The sequence below is a fragment of the Erpetoichthys calabaricus genome, chromosome 5, assembly GCF_900747795.2.
Source record: "Erpetoichthys calabaricus chromosome 5, fErpCal1.3, whole genome shotgun sequence".
Taxonomy (NCBI): domain Eukaryota; kingdom Metazoa; phylum Chordata; class Cladistia; order Polypteriformes; family Polypteridae; genus Erpetoichthys; species Erpetoichthys calabaricus.
The window spans coordinates 143,038,288-143,058,804 of record NC_041398.2 but is presented as its reverse complement, the minus strand read 5'-3'; the positions used below and the strand labels follow the sequence as shown (position 1 = coordinate 143,058,804).

General features: G+C 38.8%; 1 protein-coding gene across 2 annotated transcripts in view; it reads right to left on the bottom strand.

Annotated features, from left to right (window-relative positions):
• The window catches only part of cfap97 (cilia and flagella associated protein 97), a 97,072-nt gene that overhangs the window by 62,387 nt on the left and 14,168 nt on the right, over positions 1-20,517 (bottom strand). For both annotated transcript variants that reach the window (XM_051928445.1, XM_051928446.1), the window contains exon 2: positions 10,888-11,854. In XM_051928445.1, the coding sequence (XP_051784405.1) occupies positions 10,888-11,845 (958 nt within the window). In that variant the 5' untranslated portion in view covers positions 11,846-11,854. The remainder of the gene's footprint in view (positions 1-10,887; positions 11,855-20,517) is intronic.

The following is a 20,517-nucleotide window of genomic DNA, read 5'->3' as shown; positions in this document are numbered from 1 at the left end:
TCCAAGAAGATAGTGCTTGGAAATCTAAATCGACTTAGAAGCCAGCCATCATCATATGTAAATATGCATTTTCTTCTATTGAATTGAATTCCTTTATTGTTATTGTATGGTACAAGGAGCAAAATCAATATGCAAATCCTCCATAAACTTCATAAAAATGAAAAATATACAATATGAAATTGAAATCATATACGTATAGTTCAGATAGTGAAATGGTTCATAAAGTGTCTCAGGTTGTGCAATATTACAATTGTAGTGCAAGTTTTCAGTAAGGTAATTGTACTTTTAAATACAAACAGTTCTACCGGGTGCACTTGATGGAATGATTGAGTGCGTTTAGAGTTCTTGGGATGAAACGGTTTCTCAACCGCTAGGTCCTACAGGAAAGGCTCTGAAGCATTTGCTGTATGGAAGAGTTCAAATAGATTGTGCTGAGGCAGCATGTGCTAGATGCTGTATCCCGATAATCCTCTTTCCAACCAGGTGCTGTAGAGCTGTGATTCCATATTCAGATGCAGTGGGTTAAAATACTGAATGGTGCACCGAGAGTAACAACGCTAAAGCAGCTATGGTATTTGGAATAGTCTGGCCATTCCGTGGACCATTATATTGTTACAGATTGATTACAATCCGATGCCTTAAGCTAATAAACGATATGCAGTTAATTTCAGTGTATTGATAAACCTGCGTCAGGGATGTAAATCTAAAAAATAAAGGGAAAGCACACAGAAACAGTAGCACTGCTTTGACGCTCGGTGCCGCCAGTTTGCAAAACTGAACTGAAAACTTGCGTACACAAGAGCTAGCTAGGTTTGAGCTAGCGTGAGAATGTGCGTGGCTTTATACCAAGTTCAGTTTTTATATATCACAATGTGAGCATGGAAACGGGCGTACGCATCATTTTTGTGCGTACACACCATTTACACATGAGACCCCAGGTCTTTACAGCTTGTATGTTTGGAGCCCAGTAATAAAACTGAAAGTTAGGTAGTGCCATGCCCCCTTCTGCTTTAGTTCATGGTTGAGTCACCCTTTGGATGCGTGGATGTTTTGAATTCCAAAGAAATGAGGATGTGATTGAATCTAATTTCTTAAAGAATAATTTGTTAATGTATATGGGGATGCTCTGAAATAGAAATAGAAGTTTGGGAAGGATGTTCATCTTGACAGTATTAATTCACCCTGCTAATGTGAGATGGAATGCTGACCATCTGTTCACCTCGTTTAATTTTTTTCCATGCAGATAGCAAAATGTTGCTGAAAAAAATCTTTATATTTACTTCTGATAATTACCCCCAGGTATCTGAACTGATTTGCTCAAATAAATGGGAAGGTGTCCACTCTAATATTGTGTGCTAGGGAGTTCACTGGAAAAAGTACAGTTTTATTCAAATTAATTTTGAGTCCAGATATCTCTTGAACATCTGCTAGTGCTATGGGGACTGCTGGTATGGACGTTTGTTGGTCTGATATATACAGTACCATGTCATCTGCACAACATTTTCTGTTCAAGCCCTTCTCTGGTAATTACCCTTTATTTCTGATACATTTCGAACGTGAATGGCCGACATTTCCAGTCCTTAAAGTTTACTGTTTGGTCAGAGGGACATGGCTTCTGAACATTTTATGATATTTTGTAAACTTACATACAATAGCTTTAACCTTGATTTCAAATTGTTGCTAAGTATTCTGGCGAAGAAGCCTATTATTATGTTGACACTTACAATTGTTGGGGTAAAAAGGATAAATAAGAAGTAACTTGCTCTCCCCTCATTTTGCCTCCCCCAGTGAGGCTAGACCACACTTTGCAAAGTGCCAGTCCTCTGACATGCTAAGAGACAGAGCATGTCCAGAACAAAACAAACCCCCAACAGTGGTGTAGTAAAAATAAAAATTGAGATATCGTATGAAAGTACAGTCCAGATGCTATAAACCTAGGTAATGATATTAAGTAGTCTCTGTGGAAAACAGAAAATGTTGCATTACAAATTGACCAAGTTGCAAGCAGAATCTTCTTTAAATTGACTTGTGTTTGTTTTGAAAGATATTGGGATAAGTCTTTTTAAGCGCTTTTTTTGCTTCTTTAAGGGAATTAAAGAAGTAGAATTGGTCTTCAAAAATCACTTTCAATCTAGCAGGAAACGAGAGGCTTTATCAGATTTTAGCAAAGTGTAAGTGCTGTTTTATGCTATAGAATGCGGTTCACTTGGCAGCTGTTGAAGGACAGAAATCTAGAAAATATAAATGTGGTTATTTTCAAATACAAGGAGCAATCAAGAAGCTGTGCCTCTAGCATATATGAAGCTGATTATCCCCATTTACACATGAATTTGATGTTAGCATGTTGTTCGAACTGCGACACTGCGCCAAATGACTACGCACATGTCTAACTCAAACGGTAATTTAAGCAATACTACACGCCAAAACCAATCCAGACCTGTTGTAACTGGTCTACAGACGTGCTGCGCTCCCCTCCACAACAATGTGTGCGTAATGTGATCTTTCACTGTCCCACCATATCACAATTCCAGGAACTTCTTGACTGTCCCTTGTGTAATCTCCTCTTTCTGTCTGAGAATCAACATCAAATTTTCTTTAACCTGTAGTCTGTTAAAATGAACAAACAGGCTTCTCATTTTTGAGGCATTTGCTCCACGTATGTGGTGAGCTATTGAGATCGCAGTGTCCAATTTGAACTCCTCTCCAATTATTTTAAAAAATAGTTCACCTATGAATTTCAGTGGGTTTGGGCTTAGGGAGACCTTCAATTCTAATGTTGTTCCTATTATATCTATCTTCCAGTGCAGCTAGTTTGTCACTGAGCACTTTGCATTCGGATTCTACAGCAGTTGCTTTTTTGTCAGTGGTGGATGTTAATTGTTCAACTTCTTCAATATGAGGCATAAACGTTTTCTTTACTTCTTCAAGCTAAGTACCAAGTACTCTAATTTTATTCTCAAGTTTACTCATACTTTATTGCTAGAATGTCTTTAAAGCTTACAGCAAAGTAATTACTTAAACGTATCTCCTAGTCTTTTACAGTATATCCTGAAGCAGCTTGTCATTTCTCTTGTGTATATTCTTCTTTGTATCTTTTATACCCTACAAAGGCGGAGCCATGATTCCGGTTGGACTTGATACTGTTGATTCACTGGGGGAATTAGTAGTAATTGACAGTGGAGACATAGAGGCAATGCTCAGTTCCCTTAACCTGCCTGAGATCTATGAATTCTCATTGTCCACCTCACTCATATTTTTGCTTCCATTTTCGCTCTCGACTGGAGCTGATGCTGCAGTGTGAGGTCCAAGCAGATCCATTCCTTCGCCAGTCTCTTCCAAACAAGTCTCTGTCAGGCCGTATCGTATACTTAACACTGGATTAGGCTTTGATGAAGCTTTAGTTGCCTTTTCCTTATCTTTCTGAACCTTTGAACTTCTGCTCATGATTTAATGTACATACAGTCGACCCTTGATATACGACCAGCCTGACATGTGAACAACTTGATTTACGACCAAAATTTTTGTTTCGATTTACAATCAACATCTTGCGTTACGACCTGAATGCGGTCACGTGTATCCGCTTGCGTGATTGTAAACAAACAGCCGAGAGCGTTCGTAAGCGTTAGTCGGAGCACAGATACTTGTGTTTGTGGATGTAATTTCGGTCAGTGCAGTGATTTACATCATTTATTTCGATAATTGCTAAGGAAGAGAAGGTAAAGAAAGCGATCACAATCGAAACGAAGAAATAAATTGTGCGGAAATATGAGAGTGGTGTTCGTGTGACCGATCTCGCTAATACGTACAGTATGTCGAAATCCACCATCTCAGCAATTTTACAAAGAAAAGATTTGTATAAGGAGGCTCCTTCCAAACAATAACCACCTTCCATTTCATTCTCCTCCTCCTCCCTTCCTGCAACCCAAAGATGTCAAATTAAATGGTGAGTACAGTATGAAATTGTTTCTGGTAGGCTAGGCACTTTTTATAACTTTTTGGTTAGTACCCTAGATAAATGTAGTGTTTTGGTAAATTATGCACATTATACTTAACCTTTTCATAATAAAAAAGGGTTCTAAGTGTTGCTGAGGGAGGTTCGGAATGCATTATGGGTATTTCCATTATTTCTTATGGGAAAAATAGTCTTGACTTACAACTAACTTGAGTTACAACCAGCCCTTGCGAACAAATTGAGTTCTTAAGCCAAGGGTCCACTGTATATGTAATTAAAACCTCTCAGGTTGATTAAATACAGGATACCTCAAAAAAGGCAAAATAACATCGCTGTCAGTAGAGTTCCATTCTAGACATCCATTTCTCACAATGGATGAGATCAACAGTTCTTTGATGTGTTCATTTAGCTCTTTATGAAGAGCTTCATTTGACAAACAATTTACAGTGATCCCTCGCTATATCGCGCTTCGCCTTTCGCGGCTTCACTCCATCGCGGATTTTATATGTAAGCATATTTAAATATATATCGCGGATTTTTCGCTGCTTCGCGGGTTTCTGCGGACAATGGGTCTTTTAATTTCCGGTACTTGCTTCCTCAGTCGGTTTGCCCAGTTGATTTCATACAAGGGACGCTATTGGCAGATGGCTGAGAAGCTACCCAGCTTACTTTCTCTCTCTCTCTCTCTCTCTCTCGCTGACCTGGGGGGTGTGAGCAGGGGGGCTGTGTGCAGCTGCTTCCTGAAGGACATGCTGCACGGAGCTTCGCATACTTAAAAGCTCAAAGGGCACGTATTGATTTTTGACTTTATTTGTTTTTCTGTGGCTCTCTCTCTCTTCCTGCTCCTGATAGAGGGGGGTGTGAGCTGCCGCCTTCAACAGCTTTGTACCGGCGGTGCTTCGCATACTTAAAAGCCAAAAAGCCGTATTGATTTTTTTTTTGACTGCTTGCTTTGCACTCCTTTGAAAAGGAAGATATGTTTGCATTCTTTTAATTGTGAGACAGAACTGTCATCTCTGTCTTGTCATGGAGCACAGTTTAAACTTTTGAAAAAGAGACAAATGTTTGTTTGTAGTGTTTGAATAACGTTCTTGTCTCTCTACAACCTCCTGTGTTTCTGCGCAAATCTGTGACCCAAGCATGACATTCTAAAAATAACCATATAAACATATGGTTTCTACTTCGCGGATTTTCCTATTTCGCGGGTGGCTCTGGAACGCAACCCCCGCGATGGAGGAGGGATTACTGTACTCTTACCACCAATTTTAAATATGTACTCCTTTAAACCATTGTCCGCTAAAGTCTTTTTAAAATACCAATATTTCCTTGAATCCCTTTAAAGTAAGCTTATGTTTTATTATTATTTTTTTTTCCAACTGGAGTTTTATCTTGAGTACTACAGGCTCAATCAAACTTCTACAATTATAGGTATTTTGGTTGGAGGGTAACTCCCCATTAGTACACCTGCTGCCTGTTTAATAATCCACCATCTACTGCCTTAAGTTGACCCTATAATCTCAGTATCCTTTTAAAAAAAATTTAAAATAAATATTACCAACTGCTTCCTGTGCTCCAACTGGTAGACTGCCTTTGCTTACATCCATCCATCCATTTTCCAACCCGCTGAATCCAAACACAGGGTCACGGGGGTCTGCTGGAGCCAATCCCAGCCAACACAGGGCACAAGGCAGGAAACAATCCCGGGCAGGGTGCCAACCCACCGCAGGACACACACAAACACACCCACACACCAAGCACACACTAGGGCCAATTTAGAATCGCCAATCCACCCAACCTGCATGTCTTTGGACTGTGGGAGGAAACCCACGCAGACACGGGGAGAACATGCAAACTCCATGCAGGGAGGACCCGGGATAAAAAACAAAATAATTCTGTTCATGTTCAGAAGTAGCCTTTAAAGTAACCTGGTGTCTTCAGATATGATCTTGAAGTTCTTTAGCTAATTTCACATTGTCTGTCTCCAACTTCTAAGAAACAGTTGTTCCATCAACTACGTCCAAATGTGTCTGTAGCTGCTGCATCATTAGTAACTGGATTGGGAATAAGCCATCTTTGCAACATAACAGGAAATGTTCTAGTCTAGTTTACAGTGTTACACTTTACAACTTCTTCAGGCCTTCTTTTACTCTCAGATCTGCTCTCTAAACATTGGCCATTTGATGTGTCATGTTTAATAATGTTATTTTAAAAACATGTCCTATCTCTGCAATGGCAAACCTGCTACCACACTCTGTAACTACAACTCTTTTTAAGCCTTGGTAAGCATTACAACACTATTTTGCAATCTTTTCACTGTGACCACTGATGCAATGAGATGGCATCAGATGGCCACATACTATATTATCCATCACTGAGCTTCAGAAATCCATGTGAAGTCAATACCATGACTGTTCAGGAGACAGGACTGCTCCCACACCATAGACTGAGGGGTCAAACTACAGGTACATGTTCCTCCCTTCATTAAAATTAACTAATATAAATTCTTACATTTAAAATCCATAAATAAAACATTATCAGGGAAAACAAATCTTGCATTATTTCACATGCTTGTTAGTAAGTGTCTCTTTTTAGCAGTCAAGTTGGTGGACTAGTGAGTCTGCAATATGATTAAAATTTGTTTTGCTAGTGACATGTACATATAGTTTTTCATAATGTGCAAATGTTTTCATGGACTGTTGGTTTAAAAGTATCAAAGTGCTTTTTAGGAAACAGAAAAAATCTAAAACAGACCTTAGAAACAAAGGCACTTTATCTTCCTCAGTTTTAACAATGCTGAATTAATTGAAATGAATGCTTTCACTGACTTGCTATCAAAGACATGAAAAAGTTAACTGCTACTTACTATTAATGTATATATTGTACATCCTTGATTCTCTAACCAGAAAATTAAAGCAGTCCCTAAGATTAATTATAAATAAGTTTATTAAAGTTATTATAGCTTAGAGCATTTTCTTTTTTAGAAAAGCAGTGACTAATATAGGCATATTAATTTAGTCTACACCTCTAACTGAAATAGTGTAGTCTGGCATAAAGGTTAAGGCAATTGTTAAAAAAGTGACTATTGTTAAATACTGACCACTGCCTTATTTTATTATTATCAGTGTGTATGTCAGTATGTGACAATGATAAATTGTTCTGAATTCGTAAACATTTTATATAAAAAATTAGCATTTTAATCATGTACCTATAAAGAGCCTGAAATCAGAAAGGCAAGATTTTAATTGAAATGTTTGCTTGAATAGAAACACAGAATAACATCGGAGACTGAGAAACAGACAAAATGAGCTTAAAATCTAGTGGGCAGTTAGGCACAAATCGCTTAATGATGCAAATGATCAGCAAAATGCTAATAGTTACTTGGTTATAAACTATAACTTGTTTACTTTGGCAATGCTGCATTGAAATTCTGCTTATAGAAAAGTGGCTTTCTTCAATATGTTGTAAAAACTTCAACAATATGGTGATTACAATCTGACATAAGCTTAAAGCAAGTAATCAATTTAGCAGTGACTAATATAGGCATATTAATTTAGTCTACACCTCTAACTGAAATAGTGTAGTCTGGCATAAAGGTTAAGGCAATTGTTAAAAAAGTGACTATTGTTAAATACTGACCACTGCCTTATTTTATTATTATCAGTGTGTATGTCAGTATGTGACAATGATAAATTGTTCTGAATTTGTAAACATTTTATATAAAAAATTAGCATTTTAATCATGTACCTATAAAGAGCCTGAAATCAGAAAGGCAAGATTTTAATTGAAATGTTTGCTTGAATAGAAACACAGAATAACATCGGAGACTGAGAAACAGACAAAATGAGCTTAAAATCTAGTGGGCAGTTAGGCACAAATCGCTTAATGATGCAAATGATCAGCAAAATGCTAATAGTTACTTGGTTATAAACTATAACTTGTTTACTTTGGCAATGCTGCATTGAGCCTGTACACAATTCTGCTTATAGAAAAGTGGCTTTCTTCAATGTGTTGTAAAAACTTCAACAATATGGTGATTACAATCTGACATAAGCTTAAAGCAAGTAATCAATTTTATGACTTTACATTATAATCTTGTGCTTTAGGTATGTAAGAAAAGTGTAGTGAATGTAAACTTTTTAAATTAAGCAATTTTTTCCTTACAAATAAACAGATGAAAATGCATTCTTTAGGATATTTGTCAGTAATTTTTTGTGCAAAATGTATAACTTTTTAAACAGTCCCGCCAGTAAGCCATGGGCAAAGAAAGTTAAAATTGTTGTTTTTGTGGTATACACAAGGCATTAGAATTTGACATCCATCCATCCATTTTCCAACCTGCTGAATCCGAACACAGGGTCACGGGGGTCTGCTGGAGCCAATCCCAGCCAACACAGGGAACAAGGCAGGAACCAATCCCGGGCAGGGTACCAACCCACCACAGGACACACACAAACACACCCACACACCAAGCACACACTAGGGCCAATTTAGAATCACCAATCCACCTAACCTGCATGTCTTTGGACTGTGGGAGGAAACCGGAGCGCCGAATTTGACATGTAAACATGATTATAAGGTGAAACTACAAAATGTCACTTTTTATTTCTAAGTATTTCCATCTTTCAATATAATATTTGTGCTTTAACATTTTCAAATGCTGCTTCTTCAATTTTCAACATTTCAATAGGGTATAAATTTACTTAAATTAAAATACAGTGAAATTTATTATTTGTATTTGGTTGTATGCAATAAACTGTATCAAGTCTCCACTAATGGTGTCATACTCTTAATTTTTTTTTTTTTTAGGTAATTTGCCAAGTTTTGCTCTTTCCATCTACTGTTGCTTTAGTGGAGTTTTTGTTTTGTTTCACAAAATAAAATGCAGGAATTGTTTGGTCTGATGCAAGAATCAGGCCTGCTTAAGACTCTCCACTTGCCCATCCTGTAATAATAATGAAGTTCCTCATTGTACTGACAGCATGTACATTTTGCATTATCACCTATCTGATTGTGCTTCCCAGGGAGTCTGGAGGCATTTTATTAGACACTTCTGGAGTCGTTCTGCTGCTACAGTAATATAAATAAAGATGATAGAGTTTTGTCCAGATTCAGCCTAGCATGCATTAGCCACTCACTACATTTCCTCAATAGTGCTTTACAGACAAAGAGATACGTTTTGTATCTTTTACATTTTGCTTATTTTTTCTCACTGTAACATTATCATTACAGTGGCGAAAATTACCCATGTCTCAATGATCTCTAAAAGCAGAACCATTAGTCTCACCAGAACTAAAGGAGGGGAGACACAAAACGTATTCTTAGGGCTTGTTTATACTTCATGCTCAGAACGCGTACGCGTCCGCATCATGGCTGCCACGCATTCTCAGCGTTCATTTGATGTGTCCTCTGAGCAGGTCCTCAGAAATTAACGTGTGCGAGTTGGAGTACCAGCAAAAAGTCGGGGGGCGCAGTGTGCTAAAAGTTTTAATGTGACGTCTGAGTCTCTGTTTACTATCTACATGTGACAGAAAGCCGTTTGCGGATCCTACGAGATCGGTGTGCGCGCTTCAATGTTTGATAAATGGTTCGATGTGGTGAAGCAAAATGCCGACATAGAGATGTATTCGTGGTGCTTTTATATTCAAGTGCTGCATATTCCCGATCGTAATGACACGATACATTTTAAAAGTCTCACATACCGTCTTCTGTGCCGTCTTATTTTCTAGGGCTTCCTCTGGTCCTGACAGCAGCGGATCGCCAGCAATAGATCGCCACACTGAGCACATTAAATGTATGATATTCCAACTCTCTGCACATTTAGAATCCTTAGATTTATACTTGATATCACTTTCATGATGAAAAGCATTAAAGTATGTATACTACATTTTACAGATAAATTGGTAATTTCATTTAAATAATGAATACTGTTAATAATTACACACATGGGGGTACACTACAGTGGCAGAGCGTTAGCGCTGCTGTCTTGCAGGGAGTCGCATCGCTGATATTCCATGCCTGGAGTTTACATGTTTTCCTGCTGGGTTTCCTCAGTGTGCTCCGGTTTCCTTCCAAAGATATGCAGCTTTGGTGCCGCTAAAATGACGCTAGTGTATTTGTGTGCTTGTATTCACCTTGCGATGAGCCGAGGCCTCGTCCAGGGATTGTTTCTCAGTCGTGCCCAATGCTTGGTGGAATGGACACATCCCTGGATTTAATCAATAAACATCCTTTTCAGAGATATTGTGGTAAGGTGTCATCGGAATTTAATGGGTGTTCTAGGCAATTCACAACAAAGAGAAGCCGAATCTGTTCTCACCGTGATAACATCTCGCACTGCCGCCTGGCGGATTCCTCCAGATTTACGTAAAATATGCGCGCCAAGTATAAACACTACAACGTTTGCGTAGCAGGAGCATCCGCTGCAGCATGCATCGCATCATGTGAAGTATAAATCCGGCCTTAAACCTACTTAATCCAAAGCAGGGTAAGAGGTAGCCAAATGTTAATCTGGTAGCACTGGGCACAGGGCATCAGTTTATCTCAGTGCTCACTCATGCAAATCTCTACACTCACATAACCTAATCTACACATCCTTGGGCATTGGCAAAACATGTAAGCTTCACATGGACAGCATCTGGATAAAGAAATCGAGCCAAGAAGTTGGATCCATGAGGTATTAGTGCTATCCACTGTACCACACAAATGTATTAACACTGTTTTTTTTCTCCCATCATTTTATCACTTCAAACTAGAATGACTTATGTATACTACAAATACTTCGATTTTCACTTTACTTTCTCAGTGACTATCGTGGTCACTTTATTTTGGAGGAAATTCAACCAACTTTCCATTAATCTTCTTAATGGCCTTTGATGGAAAACACCATAGGATAATATTCCTTAACTTGCAGGTGACAGAACAAACAATCAAAATACCTTTAAGAAGATGGTTAAGATCCTTAGTATCACTTAAGACCTTCTGACTGTGCCTGCTAACCAACTCAGACTCCAAAGAGACAGATGATGCCATGCTGCTGCTTGACCCTTTCATACTTTGCACCGAGGATCTCTCCTGCTCCTCATCAATACAAAACTCTTCAGAATCTTCACAGATTTCACGACTCACATTTCCTTGCTTTGTAATTTGCTTTTTCCCAAGACTCTCTTTCACAGCAGCAAGATCAATAGACTGTATTGGGCTTATATCAGGAGTAGAAAGTGGTGTTACATCAGTTACTGTGTCTTCAGATTCTTCTGTGTGATGATATCTTTCTTTTCTTGGCATTAAACTTAATTTTGTTCTGTGCCTTGGGGAGGACGGAGGTAAATCTGCTGATTTTTTTTTGGCCGATAATTCTGATACATGACTATCTGAGTCACTACTTGAACCTCCTGATTCTGCTGCAGGAGCAGCATTATAATGTCGGTATTTGCCACTTGCTTTTTTAAAACTATTTGAATTAGTACATTTATACTTGTACTGGTTTATCTGCTTGTCCTCTTCACTGTCCTCTTCACTCCTTGTATAATCGTCCTCATCATCTTCATCATCTCTTTCCTCAGTAGAAGAGCTTGTAGGAAACACTGTCTCAATCTGTAAAAGGCTCCTAGAGGCTGCCTGAACCTTACTACTATTAACATCCGAAATACAAACTTCAGGTACTATAGAAATACTTTCTGCCTTTGAACTTTGTTCAGGTTTCTCTTCAGTACTTTTTTTGGAAACATTGTCTTTTCTTATGTTGTCATCAGTTGCTTCTTTGTGATTTTCCTGTGAAGGCTCAAATTCTGAATTAACAAGTTCTTCTTCTTGTTTTGTTTGGTCATTGTCTTCATAATCACTGTCAAAGAAGGAATGGTCCACTTCACCCTCCAAGTCTTGAGGACTATCCATGACAATCAACTGAAAAATAAAAACTAAATTAGCAAATCACTTTTCCCAAGCTGAACTCTTTTACATAACAATTTGAAATCTAATATTTAAACACTGACAGTTATTCAATTTTTTAATGATATTTTGTCTATTAAATATATTTTTGTGGTATTTCTTTTCTTTTATACTGTATATAGGCTATTATGTACTTATCGCTATTTTCCCTATTTTTCCTCCTGACACTAGCAAAATGTTTTTGCTTTGCGCCCTTCTTCTCTATAACCTATTGTCTATGGGGGAGCAGCAAAAGCTTTAGATTTGTCAAAAATTTCGATCTCCAGTTTTCGAAGTATCTCGATGTTTCAGGGTCTCCTGATACCAAAAACATCAATATCTCGATGATGGGTGTGTGTCTATGTGTGTGTCACAGTTTCTTGAGGATGGTCTAGAGATGAAATGGCTGGACAGAAAAATACCAAACTCGACACCTAAGCCCATTATGAGGAGATGATTAGTTTTTGAGGCAAATTGTGCAAGATAAAGAGGCACTCTAGAGGAACCCTCAAATGAATTTTGATAATATCTCAAGAATTATGGCAAATATCATAATTCTGCAATTAGTTATGAATTTATCAAATCAATTTCTATTGTAATGCCCTATTTTATGATCAGAAAGATCATTATCAGACTGGTAAATAATTAATGAAATGTTAAGAGAATAGTTCTGGTAACTTGGTTCCTAGGGCACAAAACCTACTGACGCTCATGTCACATTTTTTTTTTTTTTTTTTTCAAAAACCTTCTGTGGAATTCTTCAGAATGGTTTGGTTAAGGGGTTAGGCACCCTATGATAGTGTCTCAGATTTATTTAGAAGGACGTGCTATAAATAGGTCTAGGGTAGTTTTCAGTCTTGACAGAGGGAGAATGAAAAGAGGAGGACAATGCCCTGGATGGGTGAGAGAGACAGAGACATCAGTTCACTGAAGGTGAACAGGCACAAAGAAGAGGAAAAGAAAAAAAAACATTTTACATCAGTTACAAGACTGGACACAACACTTTTTTTTTGCTATTTTGGAGGTATTCTCTGTGGCTGTAAAAGCAAGAACATTTAGTCTGATTTTAATACAATACATATATACATACACACACACACACACACACACACACATATATATATTGTGACAGATAGAGGGCGCTGTCGTCCTCTTGAACCCTCAGACTTGACTCCAGACACCAGGTAAAAGTCCAATAATTTATTTTATTAATAATAATAATAATAATAATAATACATTTTATTTATATAGCGCCTTTCCCATGCTCAAGGCACTTACAGAATATAATAAAGAACGGCAGAATATACAGTATATAGCATTGTACAAACCAGATAAATAAATAAAGAAGATTAAGACAGTAAATTCTGAAAAAAAAACAGACAACATAATTGATGGTCTCGCACACACATACAGGTTACGTTGGCATCTTGACAGAGAAGTAAACTGAGAGAAAGGTAATAAAGTCAAGTAGAGCTAAAAGCCTTCCTGAACAGATGAGTTTTGAGTTGTTTTTTAAAAGAATTCATGGAGTCAGCTGACCTGATTAATTTTGGTAGGTCATTCCAGAGTCTGGGCGCTATACAGCTGAAGGCCTTGTCACCCATAGAGTGTAGATTAGTGAGGGGCACAACAAGATTACCAGAATCAGAGGACCTTAGTGGGCGGGCAGGCACATAGTGATGGAGGAGGTCACTGATGTAGTTTGGTGCGAGGTTATTTAAAGCTTTGTAGGTTATTAGTAGGATTTTATATTCGATTCTGTAGGACACAGGGAGCCAGTGAAGACGGAGCAGGATGGGTGTGATGTGCTCGCTGCTGCTGGTTCGAGTAAGGACTCTTGCAGCTGAGTTTTGAATAAGCTGGAGCTGTAATATAAGATTAGAAGGGGCACCTGCCAGTATTTGGACAATATAGTGCACAAAGCACCCTCTACTCCACAATACTCATAAATCAATAATCACTACAGATAGATAGATAGATACTTTATTAATCCCAAGGGGAAATTCACATACTACAGCAGCACCTTACTGATACAAAAAACAATATTAAAGATCGATAATAATGCAGGTAAAAAACAGACAATATCTTTGTATAATGTTAATGTTTACCCCCTCGGGTGGAATTGAAGAGTCGCATAGTTTGGGGGAGGAACGATCTTCTCAGTCTATCAGTGAAGCAGGACGATGACAGCAGTCTGTCACTGAAGCTGCTCTTCTGTCTGGAGATGACACTGTTTAGTGGATGCAGTGGATTTTCCATAATTGACAGGAGCCTGCTGAGCGCTCATCGCTCTGCCACAAATGTCAAACTGTCCAGCTCCATGCCAACAATAGAGCCTGCCTTCCTCATCAGTTTGTCCAGGCATGAGGCGTCTTTCTTCTTAATGCTGCCTCCCCAGCACACCACTGCGTAGAAGAGGGCGCTCGCCACAACCGTCTGATAGAACATCTGCAGCATCCTATTTCAGATGTTGAAGGACGCCAGCCTTCTAAGGAAGTATAACCGGCTCTGTCCTTTCTTACACAGAGCATCAGTATTGGCAGTCCAGTCTAATTTATCATCCAGCTGCACTCCCAGGTATTTATAGGTCTGCACCATCTGCACACAGTCACCTCTGATGATCACGGGGTCCATGAGGGGTCTGGGCCTCCTAAAATCCACCACCAGCTCCTTGGTTTTGCTGGTGTTCAGGTGTAGGTGGTTTGAGTCACACCATTTAACAAACTCATTGATTAGGTCCCTATACTCCTCCTCCTGCCCACTCCTGATGCAGCCCACGATAGCAGTGTCATCAGCGAACTTTTGCACGTGGCAGGACTCCGAGTTGTATTGGAAGTCCGATGTAAATAGGCTGAACAGGACCGGAGTAAGTACAGTCCCTTGTGGCGCTCCTGTGTTGCTGACCACAATGTCAGATGTGCAGTTCCCAAGACGCACATACTGAGGTCCGTCTTTAAGACAGTCCACGATCCATGCCACTAGGTATGAATCTACTCCCATGTCTGTCAGCTTGTAACTAAGGTGCAGAGGTTGGATTGTGTTGAAGGCGCTAGAGAAGTCTAGAAACATAATTCTTACAGCACCACTGCCTCTGTCCAAGTGGGAGAGGGATTGATGTAGCATATAGATGATGGCATCCTCCACTCCCACCTTCTCCTGATATGCAAACTGCAGAGGGTCCTCCACTACACACACGATCCTCCACTCCCAGACGCGTTGCCACCCTTACACCCAGCTCAGCTCGACGCTCTGGTCTCTCACAGTCCTTTATATAGTCCGTGACACGGAAGTGTTTCTCTCTCTCTCTCTGTCTGTCTGTCCATGTGACTGTGACCACTTCCGGGTCAGATAAAAGCTTCTTTTCTTCAACCCGGAAGTGTGTCATCCACTCTGTCGCCGTGACTAAAACGCACTTACGGGTTATAGGTGAAACCAAAGTCTCTGGGCCTTCCTGCAGCGTCCCCTGGAGGTTCCCATGGTATCCAGCAGGTCTGTGATGAAAAACTCCACTGTCCATGATGCCCTGCTGGAACTCGGGGCACCTCTATGTTACAGGCAGGGCTCCACCTGGCGGCCTGGGGGTATTGGCCAGGATAAAAGGCCAGCCATGTCCCACAATATATCTATATACAGTGGTGTGAAAAACTATTTGCCCCCTTCCTGATTTCTTATTCTTTTGCATGTTTGTCACACAAAATGTTTCTGATCATCAAACACATTTAACCATTAGTCAAATATAACACAAGTAAACACAAAATGCAGTTTTTAAATGATGGTTTTTATTATTTAGGGAGAAAAAAAATCCAAACCTACATGGCCCTGTGTGAAAAAGTAATTGCCCCCTTGTTAAAAAATAACCTAACTGTGGTGTATCACACCTGAGTTCAATTTCCGTAGCCACCCCCAGGTCTGATTACTGCCACACCTGTTTCAATCAAGAAATCACTTAATTAGGAGCTGCCTGACACAGAGAAGTAGACCAAAAGCACCTCAAAAGCTAGTCATCATGCCAAGATCCAAAAAAATTCAGGAACAAATGAGAACAGAAGTAATTGAGATCTATCAGTCTGGTAAAGGTTATAAAACCATTTCTAAAGCTTTGGGACTCCAGCGAACCACAGTGAGAGCCATTATCCACAAATGGCAAAAACATGGAACAGTGGTGAACCTTCCCAGGAGTGGCCGGCCGACCAAAATTACCCCAAGAGCGCAGAGATGACTCATCCGAGAGGTCACAAAAGACCCCAGGACAACGTCTAAAGAACTGCAGGCCTCACTTGCCTCAATTAAGGTCAGTGTTCACGACTCCACCATAAGAAAGAGACTGGGCAAAAACGGCCTGCATGGCAGATGTCCAAGATGCAAACCACTGTTAAGCAAAAAGAACATTAGGGCTCGTCTCAATTTTGCTAAGAAACATCTCAATGATTGCCAAGACTTTTGGGAAAATACCTTGTGGACTGATGAGACAAAAGTTGAACATTTTGGAAGGCAAATGTCCCGTTACATCTGGCGTAAAAGGAACACAGCATTTCAGAAAAAGAACATCATACCAACAGTAAAATATGGTGGTGGTAGTGTGATGGTCTGGGGTTGTTTTGCTGCTTCAGGACCTGGAAGGCTTGCTGTGATAGATGGAACCATGAATTCTACTGTCTACCAAAAAATCCTGAAGGAGAATGTCCGGCCATCTGTTCATCAACTCAAGCTGAAGCGATCTTGGGTGCTGCAACAGGACAATGACCCAAAGCACACCAGCAAATCCACCTCTGAATGGCTGAAGAAAAACAAAATGAAGACTTTGGAGTGGCCTAGTCAAAGTCCTGACCTGAATCCAATTGAGATGCTATGGCATGACCTTAAAAAGGCGGTTCATGCTAGAAAACCCTCAAATAAAGCTGAATTACAACAATTTTGCAAAGATGAGTGGGCCAAAATTCCTCCAGAGCGCTGTAAAAGACTCAATGCAAGTTATCGCAAACGCTTGATTGCAGTTATTGCTGCTAAGGGTGGCCCAACCAGTTATTAGGTTCAGGGGGCAATTACTTTTTCACACAGGGCCATGTAGGTTTGGATTTTTTTTTCTCCCTAAATAATAAAAACCACCATTTACAAACTGCATTTTGTGTTTACTTGTGTTATATTTGACTAATGGTTAAATGTGTTTGATGATCAGAAACAATTTGTGTGACAAACATGCAAAAGAATAAGAAATCAGGAAGGGGGCAAATAGTTTTTCACACCACTGTATATATCTATATATATATATATATATATATATAAAATCCCTATGTGCGTCCAGGTGTCCATGTGTGGGTGTCTTTTGATGAAGTGCGCATGCGCGGGGCACGGTGCGATGCGCGATATTACTGTCAGAGAAAGTTACAGGCGTTTTACAGAAATACAAACCGGTATTACTGCGAGAGGAAATTAAAGGTACACAATACAGTGACGCATATTACAGCCACATACAAGCCAGTATTACTGTCAGAGGAGATTTAAGGCATATTACCGACGCGCACGCCTGTATTACCGCCAGAGAAAATTAAAGGTATATTACGGACGTACAAGCCAGCGGACGTACAGGACGGTATCCTTCAATAAGGGCGCACACAAAAAGGCAACCTCAATTGGACACAGCGAATAAAGGCGCGCGTAAATAAAGATCTGCACCATTGTTGCTCTTCACATATTCCACAGCCATTTGAACTAAATTATCTACGAACGCCTTTATTCGCCGCGCTCAATTGAGGTCGCCCTTTTGAAGCTCGCCTTTTTGTGCGCGCCCTTATTGAATAGAGCCATACAAGACAGTATTACTGTCACAGAAAATTAAAGACACACAATACATGGCGGCAGCCCACGAAGAACGGTCAGCTCAGCAAGTAAACATCAACAAAAGAAAGGCTGAAAGAAAGAAAAATACGACCAACAAAAAGAATGAGGTCAAAGTCCCTTGCCATTTAATATAGACTGTCCCTACTAATGTTTATGCACTACTGTTCTAGCGCCCGTTATTGTAACGGGCTAAATGACTAGTACACACACATTATATATATATATATATATATATATATATATATATATATATATATATATATATATATACACATATTAATAAAAGGCAAAGCCCTCACTGACTCACTGACTGACTGACTGATTGACTGACTGACTCATCACTAATTCTCGAACTTCCCGTGTAGGTAGAAGTCTGAAATTTGGCAGGCTCATTCCTTACAGCTTACTTATAAAAGTTAGGCAGGTTTTATTTCGAAATTCTACGCGTAATGGTCATAACTGGAACCTGTTTGACTGACTCACTCATCACCAATTCTCCAACTTCCCGTGTAGGTAGAAGTCTGAAATTTGGCAGGCTCATTCCTTACAGCTTACTTACAAAAGTTAGGCAGGTTTTATTTCGAAATTCTACGCATAATGGTCATAACTGGAACCTGTTTGACTGACTCACTCATCACTAATTCTCCAACTTCCCGTGTAGGTAGAAGGCTGAAATTTGGCAGGCTCATTCCTTACAGCTTACTTACAAAAGTTAGGCAGGTTTCATTTCGAAATTCTACATGTAATGGTCATAACTGGAACCTGTTTTTTGTCCATATACTCTAATGGAGGAGGCGGGAACGAAGGTAAATGACGTTAATTGTTGACTGTCTTTTAATACTGTGTACTTGTTGAGTGTCTTTTAATACTGTGTAAGCATACATATTAACACATGTGCAATTAAACGTGTGCATTTACGGGGTGATTTCTCAGGCTTAAAAGCTCGCCTTTTATTAAAAAGGTAAATGCAAACTCTTTTCATTCTGAAGGGCACAAACCACATTAGATTTCAGCTGTTAAACGCGCAAAAATGTCAGTACACCAGATAAATAAGCGCAACATATTATCAGTTGTATTGTATGCTTACAATACATATACAAATGTGTTAATCGTTAACTAATATTATGGGATGGTGTTTTTCGACTTGCGCCTTGATTTAAACGATTGCATGTCTTGGTGGGTTTGCGTAGCTTATTGTCAATATCTTTACACCTCTTTTTAAGACTTAATTTAAAAAGGTTTTCTTTTCTTCTTAATTAAAATTTAAAAGCAATACTTCACCGCTGTGAAGCCCCTCTAGCGCTGACGTCCGACGTTCGATTACCGTAAGCGAGTGCAATGAGTGTGTACGCCTGATGAGCCAAGAATAAGGGGGAAACAGGTGTCGCGTACTCTTTGCATTATTTGACAGTAAACTATTTTCATCCATTCTATGATCTGCTTCTCACAACTGAAGGCACCGTGGCTGATGTTACCTGACTTGCTGGCCAACCATAAGCGTTACCTGGTAGGTAACCACCCACTCACTTCACTCCAATACGGGAATCGAACCTCGGACGTCAGCGCTAGAGGCGAAGCCCCTAAAATTGCGCCACGGCGTGTAGTTCGTTTATTTATTATAAGTTCATAGACCTACAAAAGGTTGCCATTGATTTGAGGCAAGATTGCTTTTCTCATGTACAACTATACGTTGCATTCTTAACAGTAAGCTTGCACGGCTTGGTCATATTACAACCTGAGTGCTGAACTGACAACGTCGTATACAAACAGAACTATAACAATCGTAATAAATAAACAAAAAAAAAAGCGAAGAACCCTTGGATTTAATAAAAAGGCTCTTTCCTTGGCGAAGCAAGGAAAAAAGAAGACCTTATATGGCGTTCGTTTATAAAACAGCGGAAAAGCTGTGTTAAGGCTGCATCACAAAAAAAAACAGATCCTTAACAAATTGCTATTGGGATATTTTCCCTCAATTTAAAAAGCTTTTCTTCTTCATAAAAATTTAAAAGCAGTACTTTGCGGGGATTTAGATATATATATATATATATATATAAATAAAGAGAGAGAGAGAGACAGAGATATAGATATAGATATATATATACATATATAGAAATAGATATATATAGATATACATATATAGATATAGATATATATAGATATAGATATATATATGCATGTATGTCTATATATAGATATAGATATATATGTGTAAGCTTATAAGTAATACCTTACTTCTCTTTAAGAAAGGAAGATGTAATGATACTTGATTTAAACGATTCCATGTCTTGGTGGATTTGCGTAGCTTATTGTCAATATCTTTACACCTGTTTTTAAGACTTATTGACTGAAACGGGCTTTCACGAAAAAAGTCAGGGCTTTGCTACAAGATACACCCTCCACAAGTTAAGCAAGTAAAAATAAAAGTGTATATTTCTGTTTTATTTAAACCTTTTAAGTTTGTATGCATAGCCCCATTTGGCTGTTTTCGTTTTTTTTTTTCTTTCTTCAGTAATATTTAATCTCCTTAAAGAAAAAGAACATATGCATTTTACTTTTTTTGTATCTCTTTAGTAATATTTTAGTGTAAAAGGATAACCAGTATTTAAATCTTTTATGTTACTTTATAAAGTTATTTTACACAATGTTGAAAAATAAATAAGAAAGCTACATAATTTGGCAGCTGCTGCTTTAATTTTCAATGAAATGAAAAAAGCTCTCCAAGAGAAAACCTCAATGAACAAGAAACAGTTTGCAAATATATATATATATATGTGTATATATATATATTATATACTAGCAAA